We start from the raw sequence: 12,894 nt of genomic DNA, 5'->3' as shown, positions 1-12,894 counted from the left end.
AACATGGCATGAAATGAAATGAGAAAAGATGATGAGATGAAATAACAAAGTAAAATGGTAGTAATAATTTACTATGACTTTATTTGTGATGACGCAGAGGTCGGAGTAGGTAGATTGATATAAGGTCGTTGACGTCAAACGTAGAGGATAATATGGATATGCCTCCAAAATACCGGAACTTCATATTTATTGTGATATTTGTTCCGGAATTTTGAAATTAACATGAATCTGTGTTTAAAAATGTATTAACAATATCAACCTACGCTGTCAGTGCTAGCTAATGGTGAAATAAATCAATATTTTATTTTATACAAAAACACCTTGAAATAGTTACACCGTATTTGGTCCCTTTCTGTTGAATTAGAAATGACGCTTGTCAGTGTGAGACAAAACTTAGACAGGGCTTTTGTTACTTTATCTCATGTTCATCTATGTTCATAACGCATCGACCGCACGCAACGACCAATCAGAAGCGAGTACCTTGTATGACTCTTTAGATGTTTATTAGAAAAAACGATGCGCGCGGGCTGTGTTCCAGGTATCTCACTCGATTATCTCGGTTCGTAGCGTGCGCTCCTAATTTGTGAAATTTCTGTGTTGTGTAAATAATAATCTCACCCTGGCTTGCTTACTGATTTCTGGTATCTTCTTAAAACGACGAACGACGGCTTGTATCTACGGACATCGATTTGTTTTTAAATTGGATCAAGTTAAATTGGTTTCAAGTAATTTTGGTTCATGTAAGCTTTAATAATTTTCTTATGTAAGTATGTTTTATGCCTTTTTTTAAAGCATAATGTTTTTTATAGCATTTTTAAAAGAAATTGTATCCGATGAGGATTAAAAATAATTTATGTTTTTGTTTAATTAAAAATAATTGTTCATTGTATTAATATTAAAGGATTTTGATGTTTTTTATTTTATTCCATAGTTCAAATCCCGGATATTTTTCCGTTACTTCCCGTACATTATGGATAAAATGGCATGTCCATATTATAATATCTTGACGCAAGTATATAAAATCAATCTACCTGTGTAGTCCGACCTCTAGTCATGAGTGATGACATTTATTTGCTAGATACTTTTTGGCGGGAACGTGCGCAGTGAAGTTGTGTGATTTATTTTATTTGGTATATTTAGTGTTTCTTCAGGCTTAATGCGTCATAACGGTGGTTTATTAACTGTTTGATATCTGTGAAAGTGCACAAATATGGGAAAATAAAACAAATCCCAAAGACGTAACTTCTCAGGATCCTTCAAAAAGTCCACTGAAAAAGTCTCAGTAAATGACCAACATTTTATTGAGATTATATTTCATCGCATATCATCTCATATCATTTCATTTCATCCCATTTCGTTTTCATTTCATTTCATTTCATGCCATGCTTCGTATTAATCAATTTCATTTCATTTCATAATATAATTTTTCGTAATATATAAAAGATTAGGCTGTATGGTATGATACCTTTCCTTTTCCAGTTGGAAAAATAAAACTACTACTAACTACTACTACCATAATAAAAACAAATAGATTAATCGTGTGATATGTAATTGTCCTTTTTAAATTCGTTTATGTTTTATTATTAAACAGTTAAATCATAATGCTGTCTTCTCTAATCAAAGAACATCAAGCAAAACAAGCAGCTAAACGTGTTGTACAAGGTATATATAAATCTGATGAAAACATTATTTATAAGTACATTTGGATAAAAAAATACAAACTGAATTTTATGATTAATTTGACTTAACAATGTTCCTTGATCCTACAGAACAGAAACGTAAGGAGTGCATTACAGCTGCTAATGATTTAACACAAGCATTGGTAGATCATTTAAATGTCGGGTAATATTTTAATTTTCTTAAATTAACTTTGCATTCTAGTACTAATCAATAATTCTAGTCCTTATTGGCTTTGCACAACAAAATATATTTTTTTTATATTTCAGTGTTGCTCAAGCCTATTTAAATCAGAAAAAGTTAGATGCGGAAGCAAAACTTTTACACCAAGGTGCAATAAATTTTTCCAAACAAACACAGCAATGGTTGACTCTTGTGGAAAATTTCAGCAGTGCTCTCAAAGAAATTGGGGATGTCGAAAACTGGGCACGAAGTATAGAAAATGATATGAAAATTATTACAGACACTTTAGAAAGAGCATATGAAAAAGCACAAGAGAAACCAAGCAGTAGTCAATAAAGTAATTGTTCTGGATACATTTTTAATAAAATAATATATAACAGTAAAAGATCTAAGATTTTTTATTGACTGACAGCTATAATTGGGCCCTTAATGGGTTTATTGGAAGTACTTTCCTGGTTTGCAGATTATCAGAATTCACACAGTATTACTTTTGCAGATTTTTGAAGAAGAATTGTTTTATTTTTAATTTGGTTTCTCAAGTTAGTTACTTTTTATAAATGTTTGTATAAGAATTAATATTTTGTCATGATAACAATTTGGGAGATTTATATCAACCAGTATCAATAATAGTCCTTCTATCCTAAACAAATACTCCTGCATATATTGATTCTCTAATTGACTTGAAATCTGGTGCAATTATTGGAATTTCAGGGAACGTTTTTGTATTAATACTATCAACATCATTAGAAAAAAGATGATCTGGAAAGGCTACAATTAAGATAATCATAATTAAATATATGTCATGACGTAAACAGCTCTGATTATAAACAAAAAATATATACCTCCTGCGGTCTATGGCTCATTGTGGGTGCCACTATATGTGTTCGATAGTGGAAGAGTGCTCACAGTGTCTCATGACTGACTCACATTAGTAATGTATTTTTTGCCTAGTTAATGGCATGCTTATTTAAACAAACAAAAAACACGATTTCAAACTTTTATTTACAACTTGTTTTTTCCACCATATTCTAGCCAATCAAGTTTTTAAAATAAAATAAATTATTTTGCAGTCTTAGATTCTAACCACATTTTCTTTCTGCGTAACTGACTCGCGAATATTTCTCTTTGAGTTTTTCATTGAATTCTGGATCATCCCAGCCCCATAGCTGATGTGTCCCGTCGCCAGTTCTATGTGTGCGTTGTTTTATTATATCATGAGGCACGGTTTTCAAGTCGTATGCTTGTCCGATCTGGAGTTAAGTATAAAAGTTTAGTTGGAATTTAAGTTTGAACTAAATTTACTTTCATGGATATTTTATATTCTTGAGTAATTAGGTTGAAGTCTTAATTGTATTACTGGTGGTAGGACCCCTTGTGAGTCCGCACGGGTGGGTAACACCACCCTGCCTATTTCTGCCGTGAAGCAGTAATGCGTTTCGGTTTGAAGAGTGAGGCAGCCGTTGTAACCATACTGAGACCTTAGAACTTATAACTCAAGGTGGGTGGAACATTTACGTTGTAGATGTCTATGGGCTCCAGTAACCACTTAACACCAGGTGGGCAGTGAGCTCGGCCACCCATCTAAGCAATAAAAAATATATTTTAACTTTACACGATGCCGTTTTCATATCGATACAGGCGACGGGGCAACGGAAAGCCGCCGACACCTGAAACATTTCGAATTCCACTCGATGCTTTTAGGCTCTTCAAGTACCGGTTGTAAATTCTGCGAAGCACTGCTCTTGCTAGGGCTAGTGCTAGAAAATTTTCTCAAGTTGAGAAATTCACTCAAACACTCGTCCGCGCGTAGCTTGAATAGCTTTGGCTACTAGTAGATAGGTAGGGAAAATAATGTACACAATTCAATGAACAGAAGAAACAATGAATGTAGTTAATGTCTTCTTCCTATTCGTACACTCTTGACAGAGTGGTCGTGGTCATGCATCAGTCGGATCCTGCGATACCGATGCTCTCGCGATGCGACGCCATGTGGCACGATGTTTCGCAGAGTGAGAGCAATCATTTATGTTAATGTATATGTACAAAATTCTGTGGTTTTTGCGAAATTTCGTTATTGAAACATTATTGAAACTCGCAATCTTACTTTACGAAGCATCATTAGAATATGTTTCTTCCTACTAATGAAGTAAATGTTTTATTAAAAAATTACCATGGCCATCGCGTCTATAAACACGATTGTAGGCGTCAACATGTTGTACAAAGGGTGTTCAGTCGCGCGGTAGTCCCACGGGAACGTGTGATGGTAGTTGTGAAAACCTTCCACGCAAATCATCCATACGCCGATATTCTCTCGTGGGTTCAACGACCTGAGAAGTGATTGCATTTTAAAACTTTTTTTATTCTTACACGACTGGCAAAAAACGGGTTGTTACTTTTAAACGTCTAAATACACTTGGATGTATGGGAGCACTTTTAGAATCCGTACATAAATCCCATAAAATATTAAGCGATAGGCAGCGGCTTGGCTCTCCCCCTGGGATTGCTGAAGTCCATGGGCGACGGTAACCACTCACCATCAGGAGGGTCGTATGCTCGTCTGCCTACAAGGACAATAAAAAAATACCTATATTAATTTTCGACAGGTCAAACTATTTTAATTTAAAATGTATTTAAATGTAATACTAAATGTAATTTTTTTTAAATTGTTACTTCAAAACGCTTCGGAAAATTATCAATATATTATACAGGGACATGGGTAAGATAATCCCTTGAACCATAATTACACTTCGCAATCCTAGTGTCCATGTTTCAATCGGATTAATTACACGATAACAATGAAATCTATTAGTGATAGAAATCAATAGAGACAGGCCCGGGCGTCGTAATGACTGCTAACAGCTATTATTCAAAGTAGGTAGGTATTCTTCGAACAATGGCCACAAGTCTTTGCCCTACATACAGTAATCTGTTTTGTACGACCTGACCTGAACCTGAGAACAATAGATGATTTAAAGACATGAAATATTTACATATTATGTAGATAGGCATTCGAAGTGTAGTTAGGGACGATGACATGTTTCGTACAATGCCTCGCAGTACTTTGGTACTGCGAGGCATTGCCTTTAAACCAACTAAGTTAGAACAAGCTATGCCAGCTTTTAGATTTCATTTGTTTTTCTTACTAAACACTTTAGAGGAAGTAATTATTGTTTGGTTGTCTAATGAAATACTCTCAATTGTTTTTTACCAGATTGTGTTCTCAAAAAACTTACTTGTCATAAGGCCTATAACCGAATGTATGAGCGAAACTGTTCACGCTCCACACAACGTTAATTCCGCACGTGTATCGTAATATTGTCGGAATGAAGAACGCATTCAACCATGTCTCGTCCCAGAAGTATACAGGAATGACTGTAGGTAGCACGAAGCATAGAATCGGCATCATTTTCATATAATGCCTAGAAATCAAAATTTAATCATAAAACAGCGGATAGGGTTCGGTAATGTCGCACGATTCGTAATGAATGTTTTTTTTTCTTTACCAATGCACTTGTCCCGATTATTATATACCGACGCTTGAAAGACAAACGTGACTAAGCGACAATGTGTGAACTTTACAGTAGACTAATTTAAAGTTGAAATACCTGAAAAAAATTCTATTTTAACGAATCTAGCTGTAGGATTGAAATGATTTTAATAGACCTAGAAATATATTTTTTTTGCCCATCGAATATGGTTATTGCCTATTATTTATGTACAAAGCAGTTACTGTCGCTTAGTCACGTTTGCCTTTCAAGCGTCGATACCTTAAATGCCATTACATACAATCTTATTGAGACAATAATCATGAACATGTTAATGATTAATCTTTATTATTATTATTATTATTGATTAATGCTTAGCCAGCTGTATAAAATGTGTCCGAAAATTGGTCTGTCTTTTATTTTCAAATAAATTCATATTCTAAAGTAAAATATATCCTTTTATTAAAGAAGCACTCTTGTCATATGCTTCAAAAGCAATATTTTAATTACAATTACGAACAAAGTAAGAAGGGTGATGTTTCTTAATAAAGCATAATTTCGTACTGACTTCGCTTCGAAACTTTTTGTTTCAACTTTTTGTTTCGATTTTTATTTTAAAAGGAATTTTTATTTAATAAATATAAAGAGAACCAGAATAAAGTTTTTAGATTGTTTTTATTATTATTAGTAGTAGTAGTAGGTACAATTCGTATCCTACATGACGTTTAGACCAATGGTACTGAATGTAGATTTGAGATACTATGATTGTGAATGGCATTATTTGGTAAAGCGTTATTCCAAATTCAAAATTTTATTAAAACAAGTTTTTAAGGAAGACATTTGCCTATTAAAATTAACTACCTACTTTTTCTGAAACATAACAACGGGATCAGCGTAAAGATCACTCAAGTCTATTCTTCGGCCACCTTCGATAACCTCAGGACTCTTCTTGCAGCAGAGCCATCCCATATGTGAAAAGAACAGGCCTCTCTCAGCATTGTGGGGGTCAGCATCAGTGTCTGCGTATTTGTGGTGCGTTCTATGGTCCCGAGCCCATTCGAAGATGCAGTCCTTTCAGTAGAGACAACACGTTTCAAATATTGTCATGTCAAATAATGTCAAGTTAATTAATTTTTCAAAATTTGAATTGGGTTTCTACCCTTTACTTATATTTCTATTAAAAACTAGCCAAAATTAGTTTCATTAATAAAATACTTAAAAAAATCGTTTTCACCTGGAAGCCCATTGTTTGCCAAATCATCAAAACGATTCTCAGCGGTGTTCTAGCTTTGAAACTTCTATGTGTCCATAGCCTGTGAGATCCAGCCCCGATTCCTATCGCACACATCAAGTGCACGCCAAATGCTACAAAATAAACACCGACCCATTAAATAATGCACATTAGTATGTGTAGATACATCCAGTCACCGTTGATGCCCTAAACATGTCTTAACGGATCCACTATTAAATACCTGCAGCTCTAACACTAGGAGCAGGCTTAGGGACCCTGGGAACGTACCATACTCCATACCATACCATACATGAGTACCATACTCGTCGGAGAGTTTGAAGTAAAACCATTTTTTGTTTTTTGACTTTTTGGGCTGGGGCCGGACTCCACACGAGGTCACCGTGCCTAGGGGACACACTGGGAATGTGGGACTGGACGGTTTGTGAATATTGGGATTAGGCCCAAGGATGCCAAGGATTTTAGGGCCCTACCTACCGCCGTCTACAGGGACTGGGATCTATCCTCCTGTACGTACTGTCTCCTCCTTTCCTCAGTTCTACGGCAACGTATCGATGCGGAGAGAGAAGAGCTCTCCCTCTCTCGTTCCTTTCACTGTTAGACGGACGAGTTTCAAACCGAAATACACTACTGCTTCATGGCAGAACAAGTTTCTCGTCGAATCTTCTCAGTGGGTCGCTATTCCAATTCCAGAAGTTGCATTCGAGAAGCTGTTCTTCTGCTGTTAGATCTCCTTCGGAGACATTTGGAGGGCTGTTCAAATTCCACCCCTTCTAGCTGAGCCTGTTGTCCACTTGTCATTGTTAAAGGGCCTCCGGGCCAACAAAACATCTAATGTATGTTTTAGATTTTTCGAGTTCCCTTATGTTATGAGGGAATTATGTTTATAACAGATTGACTGTTCGTATTTCATTTTAGTTCATATCATTTTAGTTTTAAACTATTAACAAAGATTAAAATTTAATTGTTACGGGCATTGAAAATATGTTTGGTATTTTAGCTTATGTTGCGGCATATCTAGTACAATTTAGTAATTGCCCCTACGGCCCAAAGTTTGAACTGATTCGTAATGCGATCTCGTTATTCGATAAATATCACTATTCAAACTTGTTATTAGGTATTAGGTTATTATTAGGTATGGTATATAGATTATTAGATATCAGAATACATATTACTGCCGAGAAGCACTAATGTGCTTCGAATAGAACTGTGGAACAGCCATTGTAATGTATCACTGAGACATCGATCTCACGTTTCAAAGCGTATAATGATATTCGTCTTGTGACGTCTATTGTCTCACGCGTGAAGTATCGCTGCCTACTGAAAAGGACTATTTCATTTAAAGAAGGACGTGTCGATGCGTTCAGGATCCACCGCAGAAGGCAGAGCTCAATGGAACGCGGCAAGAATTATCTTTGGAACAATCCAGATAATAGGACTGAACTTTAATCTGATAGCGGGCGATATGACGACATAAAGGAACAGAGAATACTTCAAAATGGAAAAGCGAGCTCTTTACATAAAAAAGTTCATTCCTTTGACATAATAAAGTGCAATCAAAACCAGAGTGCTACGATTGAGATCTAAAATTTTAAAATAGGCAAAAGTGCAACGGTAAAATGGATTCTGATCAGATTAAGCAATTTATTTATTCATAGGCACTCCACATTGAAGTACTTAAGCAGACACGTGTATCAATGATTAGGATTATGGTAATGTTATACGGTTGGGGTAGCACAGATTAGATTCATCAGACAGCCGATATGTACAAGTAAAAAGATTTGCTTCAACTTTTTGGTGGGGAACGCGAGGATCGACGTTGTGAGAATTATTTTATTTTGTTAATTCAGTGTTTCTTCAGGTTCAAATGTGTAATAACGGTTGTGGTGGTTTACTAATTGTTTACCAGCTGAGAAAGTGCATAAATGTGGAAGACTGTAACAAAGCCGCTGGATGTGGTTTCTTTGGTTTTTCCAAAAAGTCCAATGAAGCTTCACAAATAACCACCATTTTACTCAGCCTTTATTTCATCCCATCTCATCTCGTTTCACTTAATTTCATCTTTATTGGTTACAGTCTACAATAAATCAATAATATCCTCACATTCGCTCCAAATCTTTTTTCATTTCAATGAATGTGTGTATGATAATTGAAGATTTTTATAAACTCGACATTGGCAACAATAGAATTGCAAGAAGTCAATTACCATAATTAAAAAAAGAAGAAGAAAAGTTGCTTAAATTTTATACTCTGTGATGGAATATTCGATTTTTATGATCAAAAATTAAAGAGGAAAACTAACAAAATCTTTCTGTAAAACGCTATTGCTTAAGTCCAATAATGCCGCCATGTTTGAAAAATAATCTAAACTTTCAATGTACCTATTTTTATAGAGAAATTGTGGTTTGACAAAAGGAACGTAAATTGATATAAAGTAAATAGGTGTGGGCGTTCGCGTGTTTTGTTGAATGGAGCTTCTTACCAAAAACATTAGTTTGCCATTTAGCGGACGTAAACACAAGATACAGTCCGTAAAGAGAGCTGATGTGTAAGAACAGGAACCAGATGATATTAAACCAGACTAGTTCGTGTTTCTTGGGCGTTGCTTTCTTCAGTACCGATACATCCTTGTCAAGTCCAAGATCATCAGTTTGCGTGTCCGATTCGAAAACAACTCCGCTAGGAATTGGGTCTACTTGCGGAGGCATATTCTGAAAATGATAACCCATTAAAGTCGCTTTTTTTTCCAACAAATACCTGAATAAAAGAACGAATTTAATTTAGAATTTCATCATTTTTGTTTTTTTGTTCAGTACATAATAAGATAGCACAGACAGACAGTTAAAGTAAACGAGTCCTGACAAAAACTGAAATCTACTTTCAGAATTAATAAAACAAGTTGCTATTCCCGTTCGTTTACATTTTAGACGTGCACATAGTTATTAACAACGTTCAAGAAATTATAATTACACGAAAATCAGTCATAACTTCTGTTTTTTTTAAATATTATATTCCAATTTCGAACTCATTTTCAGTATACAGCATAAAATAAACAGTGAATTATTTGTATGAAGACAATTCCCGAAAATTGAGTTAATTAGTTTTATAAGTTAGGCTGTTCGTTCCCTAAATTATTGTCTAAACTAAATCTGCTTAAAACTAAACTAGTCTCAACCATGTTAGCCTTAATGCTATTCTGCGTTCGGTGTTCGTTGAAGAGTAGATGTACCGTAAAATGGGGCGATTAGGGACAAATTCCAACTTTATGAGCAATTTTAAGGTAGTCGTTGATGTATATAATGCTATATCAGGATCAAAATGATTGAGTCTTGGGGGCATCTTTGTTGTCTAATTTAAAATTATGCAACTAGCATTCTAGTTTAAGCAAAAAATGCAAAAATAGGTGTAATCCCTATTTACTCGAAAATTGCGGTTAATTGGGACGAAATGAGAAATTTGCTAGGGTTGGCACTACTTTTATTTTTATATATAGTTTTAATTTATTTATTTATTTAGTTGCACTAACAAAGTGATCATCAATAAAAAAAATTGAAAAACTGACAAAAGTACATGGCAGACATCACCTCAATTATAGGAGCAATCGACAGTGCTGATATTTCTATCTGGGTTAAGAGATTAGGTGTGTCGGTTATTCCATGGATTAATCAGATGAATACCCCCCCTCTGAACAAATATTAAATATTTTACTCAGACATTTTTGTCCACCTTGAGATTTTATTGATCTTGTTACATGTCTCTGCAAAATCGACTTACTTATATTAAATTGCTTATCTATTTCAACTAAAGACTTATGCCCAATTTCGCTTCGAATAAACCAGATTTTTACCAACAAATTTAAAAAGTATTGTTATAACTACATAGACAACCCTACAAACCTGTACCTATTTATACTTAGGTCGTTTCCATTTCACGTATTCTCATCCCAATTGACCCCTTTTTCGTTGTTATTTGTACCTAAGACGTCCCCAATATCCCCAAAAACAACAGATTTTTACATGTATTTTTATTTAATCAAATACATTAAAACCAATAACAACTGAGACTTATCTTTAATATATATGCTGGTTCAAACACTAAATAACGTTTATAAATCATAGTCGTCTTCTGTTATTATCAAATAAATAAAAGAGAGCAAAGTTTCTAGCACTAAAATAATTACCACCACAGGAAGTTAATTTGAATCGCGATTTTTTATAAGTTAGCAGCTATTATCATGCATATTCAGAGTTGTTTTGTGAACTTTCAACATTCTACTATTAAACTACAAAAAATGGAAGATTTGCAACGAATATAAAACTTATATTGAGCGTCGAAAGATTTTCCCGGTTTTTTCCCGATTCGCCTCTCAATCCCTAATCGCCCCATTTTACCGGTATGTAATGCAATTGAAACTTCGAACTCATGTCTCTAGGCGGATGGTAACATTCACACTATGACTTGGCCGCATGATAAATGTTTTTGCCATTTTACCAACGCCAATAAATAAGCTAATAATTTCAAATTAATTTTATATGTATAAGCGTGGATGTATGTTTGTTTATGCCCTACCGTCTTGTGTCTAATTAGATACAAAACGTTGCGCAATTTTTATTCAGTGCACTTCAGAGGTTCCAGTTGTCCACCAATATACAATTTCTATTTCATAAAGTTAAGCGCATAGTCTTGCCATCGGCATTTACTAGACGTATTGCGTATTGTAATCTGGCATGTGTAGATTATACTACCTGCTCATTTATGCCTCGAAACACTCACGAATTCTGATTAGAGCTTGACACAGCTGTTATACAACAAAACTTAAATTTCAACTTCATATCTCAAGATGGGCGATGTAATGTAGACTCCGATAACCACTTACATCACGTGGGCTTAAAAAAACCGGTTGTGATTGATTAAATTATACTTTACCAACACTTTAACAATAATTTACAGTACGATTCTTTCCTACCTTTAGTAATACAGTTTCTCACTGATTTAATTCGGTGTCCATTAAAACCAGAAATAACGAACCAACTAAATAATATATTTCATTCCTCTCCTATTTATAGAAACTGAAACAAATGGTATTTGTTATTCAAATAACTAATAACATGTTTCTGGTTTACTAGTTCAACAGTAATGAATTATACATATACTTATCACTGCATTGTAATGCGTTTCATTCAATTCAAAATCTTTACATTGTTAGAAAGCCTTTAGGGCATTGACACGAAATTATGCTTTTATGGTACACTTTGTTTTCAGTTGAATCAATTTGACTTTTTTTGTGTTACTTTTGGGTTGACGCTCGTTCTTCTGCGATTCTCCACATTGTAAATGGCATGATTCGTAGAACAACCAAAGTAACTGACACAGCCTGAAGTTTAATGATTGAATTGGCAGTGGGTAGGGGACATTGCTTGTAGTACAGATGACTGGTGGGGCTGAATAGTTCTCGAGTGACGATCGCGCACCAGAAAGCGCAGTATGGGTAGGCCTTCCATGAGGTGGACCTACGATTTGCTAGGGGTGTGGAAATTCAGGATGCACTCGACCAGTAATTTCTATCTCATTGCTTGAGATGATCCCCTCATCTCCTTTTTATCATCACACCTCCCGCCATCGGAGCAGAGTTCACTCATATTATCTGGAACCGCTGCGTTCATCGACAGTGCGTTTCCAGAGGTCTTTTTTGCCACGTACCATTCGGCTATGGAATGAGCTCCCCTCCACGGTGTTTCCCGAGCGCTATGACATGTCCTTCTTTAAAAGAGGCTTGTGGAGTGTATTAAGCGGTAGGCAGCGCCGATGCCTACAAGTACTGGAACGAGTTGATTAACACTTAGGAAGCTAGGTGGAAAAATAGGAGGTATCTGTGGAGAGTCTGCGGAAGGGAGCCACATCCGGGCTGCCACCAGTGCGGGCACCCGAACGATGACGCCCAGCACGCGCTAGAAGCGTGCCCACGGTGGGAACACCCGCGGCGAAACCTCGTCGCGGTGTTGGGGCAGGACCTCTCTTTGAGGGCTATCGTCGCCCGTATGGTAGAGGACCGGAGTTCGTGGGAGGCCATGGCTGGGTTCTGTGACTTGGTCATGGCGCTTCGTGAGGCTGAGGAGCGCGAAAGGGAATGGGATCCCTCTTCGGCTCCTCAGCGCAGAAGGCGGGGTGGACGGCGCGTGCGAGAGGCCGCCGCTCAGCCCTCGTAGGGACTATCGAGTGCCGGGTGCGGGGGCGCCCGGCACTCGACTGTTGGTCCGGTGGTGAAGCGGTGCAAGGTGGCTCCTGTGCGCCGCTCACGGT

At 36.2% G+C, this 12,894-nt stretch overlaps 2 protein-coding genes and 1 long non-coding RNA gene across 4 annotated transcripts; 2 read left to right on the top strand and 1 right to left on the bottom strand.

The window, feature by feature from the left end:
• The first annotated feature begins 1,542 nt into the window (after positions 1-1,542).
• LOC692814 (general control of amino acid synthesis-like protein) lies at positions 1,543-2,249 on the top strand. Its single transcript, NM_001046661.1, has 3 exons — positions 1,543-1,662; positions 1,770-1,842; positions 1,947-2,249. The coding sequence occupies exons 1-3, from the start codon at positions 1,602-1,604 to the stop codon at positions 2,194-2,196; spliced, it is 384 nt and encodes a 127-aa protein (NP_001040126.1). The 5' UTR covers positions 1,543-1,601; the 3' UTR covers positions 2,197-2,249.
• A 594-nt stretch (positions 2,250-2,843) lies between these two features.
• Positions 2,844-11,737, bottom strand: LOC101741176 (acyl-CoA Delta(11) desaturase-like). Of its 2 annotated transcripts, XM_038012244.2 has the most exons (7): positions 11,561-11,737; positions 9,077-9,305; positions 6,580-6,710; positions 6,211-6,416; positions 5,094-5,279; positions 4,031-4,187; positions 2,844-3,110 (listed from the first exon to the last, which is right to left on the bottom strand). In XM_038012244.2, exons 2-7 carry the CDS (start codon positions 9,300-9,302, stop codon positions 2,940-2,942), a joined length of 1,077 nt encoding a protein of 358 aa, XP_037868172.1. In that variant the 5' UTR covers positions 9,303-9,305; positions 11,561-11,737; the 3' UTR covers positions 2,844-2,939. The 2 variants fall into 2 exon arrangements, with proteins under 2 accessions (XP_037868172.1, NP_001296508.1); NM_001309579.1 differs by lacking the exon at positions 11,561-11,737 and having other exon boundaries at positions 2,880-3,110; positions 9,077-9,528.
• Positions 7,895-8,709, top strand: LOC134199266 (uncharacterized). Its single transcript, XR_009973685.1, has 2 exons — positions 7,895-8,415; positions 8,671-8,709. It is a non-coding gene; the product is annotated as an uncharacterized LOC134199266 (long non-coding RNA).
• Positions 11,738-12,894: the final 1,157 nt, after the last annotated feature.

This window comes from Bombyx mori, chromosome 8 (genome assembly GCF_030269925.1).
Source record: "Bombyx mori chromosome 8, ASM3026992v2".
Taxonomy (NCBI): domain Eukaryota; kingdom Metazoa; phylum Arthropoda; class Insecta; order Lepidoptera; family Bombycidae; genus Bombyx; species Bombyx mori.
The sequence above is the reverse complement of the archived record's forward strand: the minus strand, read 5'-3'. Positions and strand labels throughout refer to the sequence as shown.

Coding starts and splice junctions, on each gene's coding strand:
- LOC692814 (NM_001046661.1), top strand. CDS start 1,602: ATGCTGTCTTCTCTAATCAAAGAACATCAAGCAAAACAAGCAGCTAAA. Junction 1,663..1,769: donor AGCTAAACGTGTTGTACAAG/GTATATATAAAT, acceptor TTGATCCTACAG/AACAGAAACGTAAGGAGTGC. Junction 1,843..1,946: donor GTAGATCATTTAAATGTCGG/GTAATATTTTAA, acceptor TTTATATTTCAG/TGTTGCTCAAGCCTATTTAA.
- LOC101741176 (XM_038012244.2), bottom strand. CDS start 9,302: ATGCCTCCGCAAGTAGACCCAATTCCTAGCGGAGTTGTTTTCGAATCG. Junction 5,280..6,210: donor GTTGTTATGTTTCAGAAAAA/GTAGGTAGTTAA, acceptor TTTGATTTCTAG/GCATTATATGAAAATGATGC. Junction 3,111..4,030: donor TTATAGACGCGATGGCCATG/GTAATTTTTTAA, acceptor ACTTAACTCCAG/ATCGGACAAGCATACGACTT.